This window comes from Phaenicophaeus curvirostris, chromosome 4 (assembly GCF_032191515.1).
Source record: "Phaenicophaeus curvirostris isolate KB17595 chromosome 4, BPBGC_Pcur_1.0, whole genome shotgun sequence".
In the NCBI taxonomy this organism is placed as follows: Eukaryota; Metazoa; Chordata; class Aves; order Cuculiformes; family Cuculidae; genus Phaenicophaeus; species Phaenicophaeus curvirostris.
Window position 1 is genome coordinate 39,949,446 of NC_091395.1, and position 17,996 is coordinate 39,967,441.

Consider the following 17,996-nt stretch of genomic DNA (forward strand, 5'->3'; position numbering starts at 1 on the left):
AGTTCTAAGATCAAATCTAACAAATAGTAGATAAAGAAGGGTGGAAGGGAGAAAGGAGAAATTACAGTTGCCATCTGAACATGTTAACAATATCAAGCTGTGATGGCAAAAAGTAACTTACTATGATGAGTAACTATGAATAGACCTTGTAAATAGTGTAAAAAACCCATAAAATTCTACTGCTGCTCTTCTTGATTTTGTAAGATTGTATCCTGACTGCCATGTCTAGATTTTCTAGACAGAGGCAGTCCACTTAGTAACAGTCCAGGGAAGAGCAGGGAAAAATGATGAGCACACTACAAACAAGGGAAGACTGCAAGAGCTGGGTTTGTCTAACATACTGAAGAAAAGACTAAGCAAAGGCTCAGACAGCATGCTTCCTATATATATAAAGGTTAGCTGCCATGAGTGAGAAAATAAACAGTTCTCAAGGTTAGTGATGGTCATGGAATGGTGGACATAACATACCTCATGGGGAAGTTCCTTTGGATATAAGGGCTTTCTAGCAGGACAGATAGTTAGATGTTCAGTTTGCCTAAAAATGTTATGAAACCTACTTTTATTAATTTTTTTTTTAAAGAAACAAGTTAGACAACGTGATTTACACAGAGATGACCTTGCTATGAGTAGACAGGATTGGGTTGTTTTGGCATAATGCTTCATGCTACTCCCAAACATAATTTATATGATATGAATATGCTACATAGAAAAGTAAGTATTCAGAAAATGCCCAAAATTATTAGGCTCATATTTGGCTCATATTGCAATACCACAAGTTACAGAAATGTAATGTTGACTTGCCATACAACTTAAATAAAAAAAACCAACCTTCCCCAACTATTCGAATCCTGGTTATGATTTCTAAGTAATGTTCTTGCAACTAAACAAACAGTTTATCAGGAAACACAAGTACTTTATTTTACAGCAACTTTTTTTTCTATATTTCCTTAAAACTCCTGAAGATAAAATTTATTGTAAACTGATGACTTTATAGACTTATATCTCTAAGTAAAATTATGCTTCACATCTTCATGATTATCAGTCCATAAAGAATATTCCAAGACCTCTTTCATATTCAAGTAAGAAAGAATGTTATAATAAAATAAATCAGCTTGCAAATGCATGCAGCATTACAGACGAAGAATTAAAACCCTTTATCCACCATTACAATAGTGAACTGCAATTTACAATGACATGAAATTTAGTATCAAAAGCAGAAAAAAAAACCCCTATAAACTCACTTAGCTTTATTTAATGAAGTCCTTTGATATTCTTACTGTTCCAAGAAATGCAGAAACAAACTTTTCCAGATTTTCTTTTACGCCCAATGGGAAAAATTAGCAGTGGTTTTCTTTTTACTTGCCTGAAGCAAGTTAGGGTAAATGTTGGACATATATTTTGAAAATTATTATGTATTGCTATATACCAATATTGCCTTTCTGATTATACTAAGCAGTAGCACCATCTACTGGTCCAGAAGATCCTTTCAAACTTTAGAAAAAGCCGTGGAGAGCGATCCAGCCAAAACGATACAAAACGCTACTGAGAGTAATGCGTAGTTTCTCAGGCCCTGGACAGGCAAAGGAGGATAAAAAGAAAAATATTTTGTCATAACACACACCACAATTTTTATGACAAAATGAATAAATTCCTTATGTGAAATGGTATGTTTTTAATTACAATTTTATTTCATATAGTGTTTGTAACCTATTTGCTTTTCAAAACAGTTTAATACAAATAATTGATAGCATAGACAGTAAAATATTGACAAAATTAACAATTTTTAAAGGCAGTTGTAAAGGACTTTATCTATTTTCAGATTATTTTTAAGCAGTGAGCACTTACGCAGAGACTATTCTAAAATGTATGAGAAGGATGGAAGATTTGGTGAGTCACAAAGATTTGGATAATGAACATGATGGTCTTCCGGTGCAACATTAATCCACAGTGGGAGAGAAAGAAAACTTCTAGTTCCTGATCCAAGCATGCCTAGCACATTTTACTTTGTCACCAAAAGTACTGGGAGAGGTGATCTCCAATCGCAAATTAGGTATCTATGTATCCAGGACAGATTAGCTAAGGGAATCTACTAGCATTCAGTGCTTCAAATTCCACTAGAAAAAAAGTTTCTGCCACATATGTTAAAATTCAGTAAATAAGTCTATTTTAGGCAATCACTGCCATTTCAGTTTAGGAATCTCCATATTATACTGTAATTAGCAACTAACCTCTGTCTCATTTTTTGGTCCTTTGGTGAATCTTACCATAAAAGTTGAGTCTACTTGTCTACGTGATTATGAGGAAAACTGCTCATGCCCCCGCACCCACTTAAAATACTGGCTCAAATAAAAACTGTTTTCAGGCTCTACTTGGTTGGCATCTTGCCTCCTGGCCCTGCTACAGTCTTCATTTACTCCCACTGCTGCATACACAATTATGGAATTCAAGTCTTCATTCCTGTGAGAATTGTTCACAGTTCTTCATCTTTCCTGGAAAACTTAGTATTGCATGATAGGACTTTCAGCTTTGTTATGCAATAAGTGTAAGGGGGCAAAACCCTAACAGATACAGCTGTATATCAACTCATGCTGTTCCTAGGGTTAGAAACAAGCAAAAAGAGACTAGGTAAGAGACTTAATAAGATTACCTTGATTTCTTTAAATACGAGGACTCCCCACATTGCAGCAACAAGACCAGGACCCTAAAGAATAAGATTCATGTACATTACAACATTTCATTAAAATGTGCCGCCTTCTCATTATTGTTCTGAGTGTGGTTGAATTTTGTTTGGATAACAAATCTAGGCCTTCCCATTCCTTATAATTACAGCACTCATGGCAAAAGTATAAACACCACTGAAATCTTTATGAAGCAATACACAACAAAGTCTTCAGGAAGGACTAAAGAGGCAAGAGACTGTTTTCTCAGAGACGCCACAATTTATTTCCAAATTACAGTGTGGCGTCTGCACTGGCTGTTTACATTCTTTTAGTAAGCTCCAAGTAATACACCTCACTTCAGTCCAAACTACAGCTCACAATGTTATCACATTTCAGAGGACTGTTCAGGTTTATTGGCAGCTACCATGGATATTCCTAACATTTCCTTTATTAGCATGAGTAACTAGTTGGACAAAGTTTGATTTTATCACTCAGTATGATATCAAGAGACTGGAACATAAATGTATTTCCCGTACAACTGGCATCCGGACACAGCACAAAGCCAGCCAGCCAGATAGGTCAGGAAAACTACTGATTATCTGTGATGTTGTCGGACAGATTTCCTAGCTAACAGCAAGAAGTGATACACAATGATAATTTCCAGCCGCTCTTGGTAGTACGGTTTTTCCCCTGTGGGAGTCATGACATGAATTTTCATGACCGAAGAGAAAATATTATCTGAATATGAAGCAAAAGCTGGCTCTGTTAATGCTTTCGATTAGAGCTGCTCTCAGAAATGCTTGACAGATGTTTGGACAGTGATCTTCCTCTCTCCATCTTCAGTACAGCTGATAGGACATAGATTTAGACCAGCACGAAGCAGTGTCTCATGCTGAGTGTATCTGTGGGTGCCGTTTCCTAGTGAAATTGCCAACTATTATTTGAATAATAGCTAAGGTGTTATTTCACTTTCTAGACAATGTATGCTGCAACAGGAATGCATTTTAAAAATGAAACAAATTGTTAAAAGGATGTGATGAACAGCTGTCCAAAATTCTCCCAAGGATTAAGTAAAGCAGCAGTTACGAACCTGTGGTCCAGATAGGCAGTTTCTCATCAGTGCTGTCCTTAAATTTTTTCATTTTGCGAGTTTATACCCTTTCCCTTTAGGCATACTGATAACTAAGTTACTAAAGCTGCTTTCCATTAATCCTTCAGTTACTAATTAGAATGATCCCAAGTCTTTTCTTTCATTGCATACTGCATACTGCAGACTTTATTCTCATTTACTGCATCTTGAGGCAAAGCTTAATCCCTATTAATGTTGTTTCATTAGTTTGCTTCCAAAATACAGCTGTTCAGCAGAACTTCATTTTTGATATTTATGAATTCTCATTTTCCAGAAGTTATCCACTTCTGCAATACCCTCTTGTAGTTTGGCAAGAGAGTAAAGGCAAAATTTATTTTTACCTAGTGATGGAACTTACGCAGTTTCTGGAAATTAACAGTGCTTTAAAAGTAATTCATCAGAAATAGAAGTAAAACAGACAAAACAGGCCAAATTTGCATAAGGCCATTATTTTCAGCAATACATAATCTGTTCTGTGTGTTCAAGTAAAAATACCTGACTTAATTAAGCAAAATGAGCACTGGATGATAAAAATCACAAATAAAACCACTTGTACTTGCTGGGATGAAAGCATTAGACATTCCTCCTTTTAATCACTTCAGTTTACTATTTAATATTGACATAATTCTGGTTATAGAGCTTTGGTTTTTACATAACCTGAAGACTCACACTTTCAGTTCTTTGATTTTTAATGATTACCACTGACCAAGATGGTATTTGTAACAGTCATGTACTTTCCTAAAAAACTAAAGGCTAGCACAGACAAGCAGAGGAAGAGGCAATGTATACTCTTGATTAAAATGTGCTAGATACATCATCGTTTCAACTAAATTCCACAAATGCGGGAAAAAAACCCATCACTTCTAATTCTAGTCACAGATTTTATTTTTTTATATACTTACTGCAGTAATTATTGGAAAGCTGACGACAGCACTGAGATAGTGATTGGCTATGAACCAGCAGCAATTGGCTATTGCCCAAAGCACACCAGAAACAAACCCTAGAAAAATAAATCTGAATAAAAAAACATGCACAGCGAGGTATAGACAGCAATTTGGGAAACATTTATATTTATAGTATAATATAGAAACTGCACGTGTGTACCTTGGTATGTTAAATACTTTAACAAGCTGGCTCTGATAATCTAAACCAAAGCTCAAAAGATAAAATCAGCTCCTCCAATTAAAGAAGCAAATTAATTATGGTTCACAATTTTCTGGGCAATGTGCTCTCTACTCTGGCATAGTCAGTTTTTGAAAATCTGCCATATGCAATGTCACTTTGTTCTAATTTCTGATTAGAACAAATTTATCATTGTATCCTAATCTTACTTAATTAACCTAATAGGAATGGTCTTTCAAAAGAGACAAATAGTCAAATGAAGAGACTTGAAAGGCAAACTGCAATTCCCACACAAAGCTCAAACTAATCACTGCAAAATCGTCAGAACAAGTAACTAAAATTAACTGCTAATTTAAAAAAGTCATACCTGGCAATATAGCTTGGGGATAAACATTAGGCTTATTTTTCCTGACTGCACAGTAGATCAAAAAGTAAACAGTACTTGTAAGAAATATCCCACTGAAGTGTGCAAAAACATAATCTAAATCTGAAAGAGAAATTACAAAATTGTATTAGAATAGATCAGTTATTAATTTTAACTAAATTTATTCCACTGATAGCATTCACATAGATGAAAACACATCTAGCACTACTGCTAACAAGTCAAATCCAATGGTGATTGTGATGAACACAGCTGCCAGTCTGACTGTGGATGGATTTGGTCAATCACAGACATATTAAATGTTAACTTACCGCTGTGTTGACCCCAGCATTTACTACAAGCTTTTATGCATTTTCGTGAGTTGTTATTTTCAGAAATCTATTAATAGTTAAACTATTGCATTAATTTAGTAAAAATTTAAGAAAATTCTCAGGTGAGGCTACAAAACTGGGTTTGGGGTTTTACATAACTACATTCTCTCCTGATTATCTACATTTGTATTCCTATATTTAGCCTTGTTTCTTTTCTGTACGTTTAAGAATAAGACAACAGCATGTATCACGTAAGCTAAACACAGCACAGTTTTGTCCTTTTTTTATCTTGAAGAATGTATGACAATTTTGATCACTATAGTTTTTAACAATAATAAATCCTTTATGGACTTGTTATGTGCTAATGAGAATATTTCCAACATTGCAAAGCAGAAGCATATAGAAAGGCGACCTCTGTCTCCTTGGAGTTGTAAATCCTGAACTGGAAAGGCAGCTACAGCAAGGATAATATCTATTTTGTCTAGCTGGGGAATATATAAGTTGCAGTGTTCGAGAGGAACTGTACGTGACATAACAAACAATTTCTTAATGGCAACATTATGCAGTCTCAGCAATACACTGCTTTTAAGTTGCTACTGGTATTACCTAATAGACTATATACTAAATCTTAAAGAACATGATTCTGGGGAAATGTTTGAAATTGGTGATTAGGCTTATGTTAAAAGGTTTTAATTTAAATAACTATTAAATTTTTAATTACTTATGTTGTTGTAGACCACATCTGCTCATAAATTATGAGCAACTTTCTCCTCTTCCTTTACTGGTGTATTAATTGGGCAATTGGTACAGCTTATGTCTTTGTTTACCTCATGTTCCAGGAATATGAAATTTGTATTTTGAAAGTGCTAGCTATGTTTCATTAGGCATTAAATTAGATGAGTTAAGAATGGCATCCTCTGGGCTGTTTCTCACGGTTCTTTTAATGGTGTAATTCACCTCTGGGAAAAAGGGAGTGCTAGTACTGTGATTATGACAACACATGACATAATGCAGAACTGATAAGTTGTCACAGTACCTTCCCAGGCATATCAAGACTTTCACTCTATGCCTTTACAAAAGCAGGACACCACAAGATACTGATGAAATTAATTAGCCTTTACCAAATTGACTTGCGCCTGAGTATATGGTTTCATTTCTTCTTCCATGGTCCTTGATGTAGAGTACTGGTACAAAACTGGAACCATAGAGTATTCCAGCTACTACAGCCAGGCTACAACCTCTTTAAAAACAAAAAAAAATTAGAGGAAATAGCCTAACATTAATTAGGGAAGTAGACAATACGCTTAAGACAAGCCCAGCATTGCAGTTAAAGACCGTATATCAAATAAAATTGCTAACAGCACTACAAAAATAATACATTTTAGCACACCTTTATTACTAGTACAGAAATTGTTCAATTCAGTAACTTAGTTTTCCTGTAGTTTGTAGACAAATAACACAGACAATTCCTGCCTCAACAGCCTGGAGTCTAGATTAACAACAAGAGATATTAACTAAGAGCTCCTAAAAGCAGAGCTAGGAGAAAACAAACAAAAATATAGTTAAAATGCTCCCACCCTCAGCTTCACTGTGGCGGTCTATATATTCTTTGTGACCATTCCCAGGTTCTCTATTGTCCCCTTCTCCGGTTGCCAGGGGCTTCTATGGTCCCCTTCTCTGGTTCCATATCAACATGTCCTTGGCTCTCTCTACTCCCCATGCTGGTCCCTTGCTAGCTGCTGTGTCCACCTTGGAGCACTTCTGTCTCCTTGCATACTACCACACCTTCTCTGGATGTATTCACCTGGAAACCATACCTGGAAGTATGTCATTAGTACAGAATCTACCTATGCTGGACTGCTAATCAACCAGGTGATAAAAATCCAGTTCTGTAATTACTTAGTTGCTATTGTTATTTACTTTGCAAATGTTGTTCTTTTGTAGTAGTAACTAATACATAAGTAGTAAGGTAAAGCACACTGAGCAGTGTGAAGGAAATAATCTAATTAGTACAGCAGCTATTCATACACAGATATGTACACTATAACAGTACTTCAAAAAATATTATGTGTTATAGCATGACTGTGCTAGGACAATCACAGGACATAAATTCTGCTCTAACTACTTTCTCTGGCTACTTGGCCTGCAACAGTAAAACAACTGTTCATAACTTACATGAGTCTCTTTTTTGCTGGAGCAAGTCTGTTCAACCACAAGTCATCAGAGGTATCTTCAGAAACATTAATAGACTGTAAAAAAACCAAGAGTTCTCATTCAAGTTTAGGTTTGCTTGTTTATTTATTTATTTTTTTAAATCTCAAACATTGTATTAAGTAGAACAGTTTTGCTCTAAGAAGATAAAAATAGAAGAGAAGGAGGAACAAAAGGAATTTACATAAATACTTTGAAGAAAGGAGACTTTAAAAAAACAAAAAAAACCCTAATAATCTACCTACCTAGGTAGGATCTACCTACCTCAAAGCTTACAGGTATGTATTTGGATATGAATTTTGTGTTTACTACACAATAGAGGACTCACTAGCATTTTTTTTTAAATCTGCATGCAGGTAGATCTGACTTTCAAACTTCACCCTTCCTCAAATGTGATGAATGATTTAACCTATAGATTTTATTTGTGATTTGCTTTTGCCTTTTGTTGATAGCTCTGCTGTTACTGTGAGAACACCAGTCTACCTGCAAACACGGAAATTAAAACCCCTGTCTGCAGCATAAAGAAACTGCAGCATCCCTTTATTCTAATCCTGCAGACTGCCTTCTATGATTTGCCCTGGTAGACTAGAACCTCTAGTGAGCATTGAACAGCTAGAAAACTCTGAGGGTCTCTCTGTTCAGGTAGCAACTGGGTTTTGATGCATCACTGACCCACAACAGTAATGTACAATGGTAGCAGGAGCCTACTGTTCTCCATCTTCTGTTGCACACTTTGGGCTTCTAAAGGAGTGACTGAGAGAGCTGGGGGTGTTTAGCCTGGAGAAGAGGAGGCTGAGGGGAGACCTTATTGCTCTCTACAACTACCTGAAAGGAGGTTGTGGAGAGGAGGGTGCTGGCCTCTTCTTCCAAGTGACAGGGGACAGGACAAGAGGGAATGGCCTCAAGCTCCGCCAGGGGAGGTTTAGGCTGGACATTAGGAAAAAAATTTTCACAGAAAGGGTCATTGGGCACTGGCAGAGGCTGCCCAGGGAGGTGGTTGATTCACCTTCCCTGGAGGGGTTTAAGGGACGGGTGGACGAGGTGCTGAGGGACATGGGTTAGTGATTGGTGGGAATGGTTGGACTCGATGATCCGGTGGGTCTCTTCCAACCTGGTTATTCTATGATTCTGTGAGTGACAGCCAATTCTGCATCCGTCCTTGTCGTCCAAACTGGGCTACAGCTGACGCTTACAATCAGCAACTCCTGACAGTCTCCCGCCTCTCTAATGTAGCACAAATCTGTTGGGTAAGGGTTAAACACCCTGTTGCCTTTCATTTAAGCACCCTCCTAGTTTCATAGTTAAGTTTAAATTAAAATTGCTTCCTCTTCTCAGAGAGAAAAGTAATACACCTTATCTTTTATGTAACTTCCGTCATAACGAAAAAGGACTTTTAAGCCATTTAAAGCTGACAACACAAGAAGAACATTTAGGAAAGCCTTTTCTGTTGCTCACATTCAACTGGATATACAAGATCTACAAAGTAAATACAAGCAATGCATATTTATGTAGTTTTATGTAGTTTACCATAAATCCGAGCAAATCTGGTTAAAAATAAGCAATTTTTTGTCTGTTTTTAAATGGATATATACTTTCAATGCTGTAAAAGAACAACTATAGAGTACTTACACTTTCTCTCAGTAAAGGTGTGCTTTCTAATGACGATGAAGAACTCTGGACTTCAGGTTTTATAACAAGAAATATGACAGCACTCAGAAGAGAAAAAAACACTAATAAATACCATGTCATTCATAAGGACATAACATTTAGAGTCCAGGGACAGAAATTGTATTTGATTGCATATTACACTATTTTAATTATTGACCTGGAGTCACTTCAAAATATTTTTAAAATGCAGTTGCTTTTAACAGTCTTAATAAACAACTTAAGTGAAAGTAAGTAAACAAATTAGTCTTTGTATCACTTTATAGATCTCCTATGTCATGGTATTGAAATGTCTCCTGTTTACAGGATGCAGTTACAACCACATACTAAGCTTTAGTTAACAGCGCCATTTGTACTAAACCACACAAAAAAGAATATTTGCATGAAAATTCTATACAGGATGACTTAAACCTGCAGAGAATTGGCTCTGTCCTCAAGGAAAAATATTACATTTTAGTCCTCTATCACATGTGAGTGAGGGACTACTGCTCCTACAGGGCCTCATGCATATTTAGAGGGAGAAGGGGTATTGCTCAGTATTGCTCCAGTGCACTAAGAGAATAAAAAGAAAGGGCAACATTACCACTTTTAACCCCAGCTCCAGTAAGTCAGGTAAATATGTGTAATTAAAACTGGCAGGATCTGCTTTTATTTTTAAGCAAGATATTTTAATGATTTAGGAATTCCTTCTCATAGTTTACACAGAACGCCTCCATTTGAAGGGTTATTCACCTCCTGCTGAAGGAATGAGGAGACAGATATAAAAGGATGTCAGCTTCCTCCACAGCAACTAGGCAAACAAGTACAGGTTCCACACAGGAGGCTAAAACAAAATACATGCTTCTGAGCTCTGCAGAGCAATGTACACAGGCTTTGTGTAGGTTGCCAGGAAAACACGTTTAGTCACGATCTTTTTCCCTGCTGATCACTCCTCCATGGTATCTCAGAAATAGGCAGGAAGCAGGTGGTGAGCTGAATGAATTCATCAGGCAGGAATAGAAGTACTGCTACTATTTTGCGAGTACCTCACAAAATCACATACTACACAGAACGGTAACGCATAAAAAGCTGCAAACGTTTAGGAAAGAGTAAGAGCAAATGCAAAACTCATGAATCTAAGGCAGCAGCACTCTCCTAGCAATGAAGAATGGTTCCATGTTCTTAACATCCTTCTTTCCTAAACGCTTTCTATTCATCTGCTGCTTAGCACACTTATGGCAAGCCCATTGCTCCTGGGATTTATGGCCACCATTATGTACCTAGAAAGAACTTGCAAGAACGCTGCTGTATAATGAAGACCTTCTTTCCTCTGTGTTTTGACCAAAATGTGCACTCACACAAATAATTAACAAAAAATAAGAGCAGAAGTCCACCTGAAGACCCCAGAAGAATCCACTGTCTGGGAGTTGTTTTAAGCGTGGCTTAAGAGTTACAAGATGGGGAACTATTAAGAACAAGAGATAATGCAAAGCCGCTGGCTTTTCATGGACGCTGAAAGATCTGGGAAGGGGTCCTGGGGCATATTCTACAGCTAAGGGGAAGGTTTTGTACCACTGAAACAGTGAAGTGAGATCAGAAATTTCACAGAGGTTTTCTTACCAAGATTTTTATAGTGAGTTTTCCCTCTCTCACAAAATTCGGGGAAGTGAACCACTTCAATAACCTGGCTAGGGAGACAATTAATGCATCACTGCTTTGCCTTGAACACACCTACCAGCATAAAAAAAATATATTTCTGTGTTTATGAATAACTGTTTCACTACTGGATATCATCTATGTTTCTGTCCTGAAATAAAACACTAACCAGTTAGGTATGAATAATTCAAGAATTCTAAAGCAAATCAGTTTGAAAAAAATACTCCACTAAATTTGCCCTCTAGTTATATTGTCCTTGTGGTTACTAAATATAGATTTGACGTTAAAGAAATTTACTGTAAGAACAAATTTTTACCTCAATAGTGAAAGTCCAGCTCCAATATAATTTAAGATTGGTCTTGACACCTCTTCTGGATCAATTCCAAACCAACCAAACCTGGAATATTTAACCAATTTCACTTAGTTGCACTGACTGCATACAAATAGTTAAATCATAATCTAGTCTTGGAAATCCTTACTCATACAAATAATTCTGCTTAAGTTTATATTTGCTGTCTTGGATCAGTGATTCTGTTGACTTGCAAAAAGCTACGTCTACTTTACAAAAATAATCTTTAAACTAATTTATTTCACATTGATTTTTTTAAGTTGAATTATTTTACCAGCCCACACCATAGAAGGTACGAGAAATACAAGCAGTCTACCAGTTTTACATTACATTAATCATTCACTCAATTATGTTAACAAATATCACTGGGCATTCTTCTTCCTATTGAGACAGAGAAAACAGAAACGTATAAAATAATTTCCCTGACTACCTTCCACTGAAAGGGGAAAAGATCTTATGTATATGATAAATCCTCTTTATTTGTGATAGCTTTTGCAGTGCAGTTATTAATGGGGAGTTGGCAACATTAATTATGTATTACTTAAGACTTAAATGTTCTCACCTTGAACTTGCCCAACCTGTCAGCAAATTAAAAGAAGCCCATATCAGAAGACCAAGAGCTAAGCCAATAGTTTTAACAATAGGGACAACTGTAACATTGCCTGAAAATACAAAAAAACCAAAACTAAAATAAGTTAAAAACTAGACTGCAATTTTGCATATTTTTGCTTTAGATTCTGTGACTATTCAGAATGCCAAGAAATTTAGGAAACTACAAACTAGTAGGCAATAGTAGTTTTTAAAACTAAATATAGTGAGCATAGACTTTTCCTCAATACCATTTTAAAAGTTATGTTTGTGTGAATTTGCTGCTTATAAAAGAAGCATAATAAAATAATATTTGCTCTAAGGTTAAAACTCCATTAATATGAAGACTAAAAATGCCAAATAACTACAAAGTAACTGCTACCTTATATATGGAAACATTTTTATCATTATTTTTTACAAAGAGTTAGGATTACTTTGTGTTTCAAGAAATAGAATCTCTTTATTCATACCTGTAGCCCACAAGAAACCCCCAACCATAGCCAGAGGCCAAAATCGGGGGCAATTCTGAATTAAATTGGCCAACAAAGAAATAATCCATATGGAGGCACAAAGAATCCATTGGAAGAACATGCCTATGGAAATATCAAATGCAAACAACAGAGAACTTGTTGAACACTGTATGTGTCAATCTCTTAATGTACAATGTTTTAGATAAAACACTACAGAAAAAAACTGAAAGGTGGCCACCTCTTTTGTGAATTTCACAGAATTATGTCACAATGTATTTAAAAGATGTACTTTAGGGTGAGGTGGTGTAATTCTGTCAACCTCTCCTTACTGTGCATTCTCCATACATTGCTGCAAAAGAGACTTTGCTGGACAAAGTTAACAGAAGCCCTGATTCTCAAACACGTGACAATTTTGACAGGCTTCTGAGAAAGAGGATATTCGGTTACTAAAAACTTCTAGTAGCAAACACCTACTGGCAGAGAACACAGATCACTGTACAGAAGAAAACTCCTTCTAAGCTCAGGGCTAAGTCTTTTCCACTAATCCAGGACACTGAGGATGATAAAGAAGCTTGGACAGATCTCTGCTACCTTTGTGTATTCACTAAGGGTCAGCTGGGCAGATCAATTAAGTTTATGCCAGCTGAGCTAAGACTGCCGCTTTAAAATCTAGCCTTGTCTTGTTAGGACCATATTTAGCACAATGAAGAAAGAGAGGTTATATCCAGTCTGTAATATAGACATTATCATTGCAGTAACACAATGGCAGTTTTATTAATCTAGGGATCGAGTAATGGACTATGCTTCATATAAATGTGCAACTATAATATGAATCTAGTTCAATAAAGTGATAAAATTCCAAGTAGGAAACAGAAGTGACTGCTTCCACTTCGTGAGCCATCACATTAAAGCAGTAAAAATTCAGTTTTTGAGGGGTTTTGTGTTAGGTCCAAAATTGAAGACAACAACTTTTATAGAATAAATAACACTAGATATAACTGAGAATTCCCCAGAAGGGTAAAAGAAAGGACATTTCTCTTTCCCTTGTTAAATGTTCATGAAATACACATTATCACTGCTAAAGTGCACAACAACTCATACAAAGGTTCTTTTAAAGATTTGCTACATCCTGAACCAATATAGCATTGATTTATAACCAAACAATAGCAAAGAAAATTAAAACATGCTCCATGCATCAAGCCTGTGATGATATTTATAACTCTCGCTACAGAAACTCTAGTATTTGCTGGTAAAGTATTATTCCCACTAGCAAAACCCCCACAACCAGCAAAAAAATACAAACAACTTTACCATCACCAGTATCGAATTTCTTAACAGGCACGAAGTTTGTTCCAAACAGAAGGACAGCTACTGCAGAAGACGTAAAGCCAATAGCTAGATCTGTTCCATTGCTGATGTTAAAGGTACTGTATGCTTTCTCGATGCTCATTTTCGTTCTGAAGGTGCTTCTTTTTTGCAGAGGTTTTTGCTGCAGGTCCTGACAGATTCTGAAACCAGAGAATGGAATTAAAGGTGTGGAGTATTCCTTTCAGAAACCCGAAACTAAGGAGGACCCTGCTTATTAATCTCTCAAAAGCCAGAAAGAATTATTAAGAATACCGTAGAATCCCATGAAAAACTGCCATAAAACACAAATGAAGTGTAACGTAAGAATAGATGCACAAAAAATTACTATGGTATTTTACATAATCAGCTTCAAAAACCAGTCTGAAAACATACAACATCATGAATACAGAGATGCACTCAAATGTTATAAAGACTTTGACCTGTGAAGCCTCTGTGAAGCCCGGACACTTTATGGAAATGCTGTATCAGAATATTCCTTATTCTTGTAGCCAAACTGGAGTGACACTGGGCTGTGTAAAAAAACAGGGCTTAAGCAAAATCTTAATTGGCAGGAAAAGCTACAGCAATTTGCAGTCCCACTGCCTAGAAGCCAAGAACAGGCACAGTGAATCAATACATATTACAGTGGGATCAATACAGGATCATAAGGTAACTATTGGAATTGCTCAAGCTGATACAAAAAAATGAATAAACATTCATTATTCTGGTGGGAGAAGCCGCTTCTAAGGTTTCTTCATTCATTTCACATAACTATAATAAGAATGGGGAAAATTGTTTTCCACCCCGTAACACCTTCCTTTTTTTTTTTCCAGACAGAGATTCCTCTTGAGTTGTACCCAACAGAAGTATCACATCTACACTTTTGATATGTATTATGACTTCAACAGATAAAGTGGCGCTGAGGACAACCAAAATAACATGATCTTTGCATACATAACCGTAAAACCATAACTGAAAGACTACACATAACAAAAGCATTTGGAAATTTAACTTAAAATGGCAACTGGATATTTAATGCACTATAAGGGGGCATATTTATCGGGATATGCATCCAATCCTGTTGTTGAAGCAATGCTATTCATACTGAATCAAACGAGAGCCTAATGAAGTTGGACATTCCCCAGTCTAGGCAGACTAGCTAACGTCTAGAGAAAAAAAGCTGGCAGAAATGTTGCAAAGTCTTGTAAGAGGTGCTGTGACTACACTCTGCACAAAAGGAAGAGCTGAGCTGCTGTGTGTTCTTTTATCTTATTTTACCCTCCCGTCTTAACCTTCTCCAGATCCTTTAGGACATTTAGAACCGCGTCTGCTGAGGTTGTACTTTAATCTACAGCTTCAGCAGGGCCACCAGCGCCAGCCAAAATTAATTATTTGCATTAGGAAGTGAAAAGTGCAATCCCACAAGTAGTATAACCATTTAATTTCTATCATTTTTTTCTTCTTGAAAGACATTGGTATATTTTTAACATGAGTACTTTGAAAAAACACAGATGACATTTAGAAGACACACCATGAATTTACAATGGCACAGGTCATTTCCATTAGTCTTACTATCCTTTCTCCTTTACTTTTCGTCTTTCTTGCCTACCTAGAGGATAAACTTCTCCAGGAAGTTTTCATTGTATTTCAGCCTCTTCTGTAAAGTGTGTTTTGCCGGAGACTGGCAGACACCGCACAGTTCTGAGCGCTCGGCCCAGATTTGTCTAAATTTCAGATCCAAGGCTAACTCCATTTTAAAGCCTTCAAGAGAAAGCTCGAACAGACAAGGCCTAGAACAACTTGCCCTGACTTCAATGACAGAAACGCTTTAAGAAGCGGGACAGCGGGACCCCGAACACACCCTCCCTTCCCCCGCGGGGCGGCGGCCGGAGTTGGGCCCGTACCCGCTGATCCGCGCCCGCCGAGGCCCCAACGCGATCGCCCCGCGCCGCTCCGGCCTCTCGCTCCGCCCCGGCCCCGCCCGCTCCCCGCACGGAGCGCGGAGGGCGGAGCGCGGAGGGCGGAGCGCGGAGGGCGGAGCGCGGAGGGCGGAGCGCGGAGGGCGGAGCGCGGAGGGCGGAGCGCGGAGGGCGGAGCGCGGAGGGGCGGAGCTCGCGGGGCGAAGGGGTCTGGACAGGCTGGACCGCTGGGCTGAGTCCAATGGCATGAGGTTAACAAGGCCAAATGCCGGGTCCTGCACTTGGGGCACAACAACCCTATGCAGTGCTACAGACTAGGAGAAGTCTGTCTAGAAAGCTGCCTGGAGGAGAGGGACCTGGGGGTGTTGGTTGACAGCCGACTGAACATGAGCCAGCAGTGTGCCCAGGTGGCCAAGAAGGCCAATGGCATCTTGACTTGTATCAGAAACGGTGTGACCAGCAGGTCCAGGGAGGTTATTCTCCCTCTGTACTCGGCGCTGGTGAGACCGCTCCTCGAATCCTGTGTTCAGTTCTGGGCCCCTCACCACAAGAAGGATGTTGAGGCTCTGGAGTGAGTCCAGAGAAGAGCAACAAAGCTGGTGAGGGGGCTGGAGAACAGGCCTTATGAGGAATGGCTGAGAGAGCTGGGGTTGTTTAGCCTGGAGAAGAGGAGGCTGAGGGGTGACCTCATTGCTCTCTACAACTACCTGAAAGGAGGTTGTAGAGAGGAGGGAGCTGGCCTCTTCTCCCAAGTGACAGGGGACAGGACAAGAGGGAATGGCCTCAAGCTCCGCCAGGGGAGATTTAGGCTGGACATTAGGAAAAAATTTTTCACAGAAAGGGTCATTGGTCCCTGGCAGAGGCTGCCCAGGGAGGTGGTTGATTCACCTTCCCTGGAGGTGTTTAAGGCACGGGTGGTCGAGTCGCTGAGGGGCATGGTTTAGTGTTTGATAGGAATGTTTGGACTCGATGATCCGGTGGGTCTCTTCCAACCTGGTTATTCTATGATTCTATGAAGGGCGGAGCTTGCGGGGTGAAGGGCGGAGGGCGGAGCTGAGCCTCTCTCGAGCTGAGCGGCTCGGAGCGGGGTGGGGGGGGTGGGCGTCCTGGGGGAGAGACAGCAAGAGACAGTAAATTGAAGCTCAGACACGTGGTGTAAATTTGGGGATAGACCTATGCAGGGATAAGAGGAGGGGTAACGGTTTTAAACTGAAAGAGGTGAGATTAAGATTGGATATTAGGAAGAAAAAATCTAACTGTGAGGGTGGTGAGGCGCTGGCACAGGTTGCCCAGAGGATTCATGGATGCCCCATCCCTGGAGGCATTCATGGCCAGGATGGATGGAGGCTTTGAGCAACCAGTGGGAGGTGTCCCTGCCTATGGCGGGCGGGGGTGGAGCTGTGTAATCTTTAAGGTCCCTTCCAGGACAAGCCATTCAATGACTCTGTGAGGCTATGATAGGGGTTGAACTTAATGACCCTCCTGGGTCCCTTCCAACTCAGATCATCCTGTAATTCTGTAAATTTAGGCAACCACAGCATGATAAAAGCCCTGTCCCCCTCCCTGGTCTTTAAACGGCGGCTGCTGAGGCTGCATTTTAGAGAATCATAGAATTGTGTCCAGTGAGGGAAGAGACCCTCAAAGATCATTGAGTCCAACTGCTGTCCTTGCATAGGACGACACCAACATTCACAACATGAGCTGTCAATGTGCACTTGCAGCCCAGAAGACCAACCATGTCCCAGGCTGCATCAAAAGAAGCGTGGCCAGCAGGTCGACGGAGGTGATTCTGCCCCTCTACTCTGCTTTCATGAGACCCCACCTGGAGTGCTGTGTCCAGTTCTGGAATCCTCAACATAAGAGGGATATGCAACTGTTGGAATGGGTCCATAGAAGGCTATGAAGATGATCAGAGGGCTGGAGCACCTTCCATATGAGCACAGGCTGAGAGAGTTGGGGTTTTTCAGCCTGAAGAAGAGAAGGCTTTGAGGAGACCTTATAGCAATTTTTGCAGTACCTGAAGGGGGCTACAAGAAAGCTGGGGAGGGACTGTTTAAAAAGGCTTGTAGTGATAGGTCAAGGAGGAATGGCTTTAAACTGGAGAGGGGCAGATTTAGGCTAGACAGAAGGAGGAAATTCTTCACAGTGAGGGTGGTGAGGCACTGGCACAGGTTGCCCTGGGAAGCTGTGGATGCTCCGGAGGTGTTC

The 17,996-nt window shown here is 39.1% G+C and overlaps 1 protein-coding gene across 1 annotated transcript; it reads right to left on the reverse strand.

Annotated features, from left to right (window-relative positions):
• Positions 1–263: 263 nt before the first annotated feature.
• Positions 264–15,832, reverse strand: TMEM144 (transmembrane protein 144). Its single transcript, XM_069855851.1, has 12 exons — positions 15,774–15,832; positions 13,834–14,030; positions 12,523–12,645; positions 12,027–12,126; positions 11,432–11,512; positions 9,445–9,526; positions 7,780–7,853; positions 6,726–6,844; positions 5,279–5,398; positions 4,692–4,789; positions 2,648–2,701; positions 264–1,570 (listed from the first exon to the last, which is right to left on the reverse strand). Exons 2-12 carry the CDS (start codon positions 13,970–13,972, stop codon positions 1,487–1,489), a joined length of 1,074 nt encoding a protein of 357 aa, XP_069711952.1. The 5' UTR covers positions 13,973–14,030; positions 15,774–15,832; the 3' UTR covers positions 264–1,486.
• Positions 15,833–17,996: the final 2,164 nt, after the last annotated feature.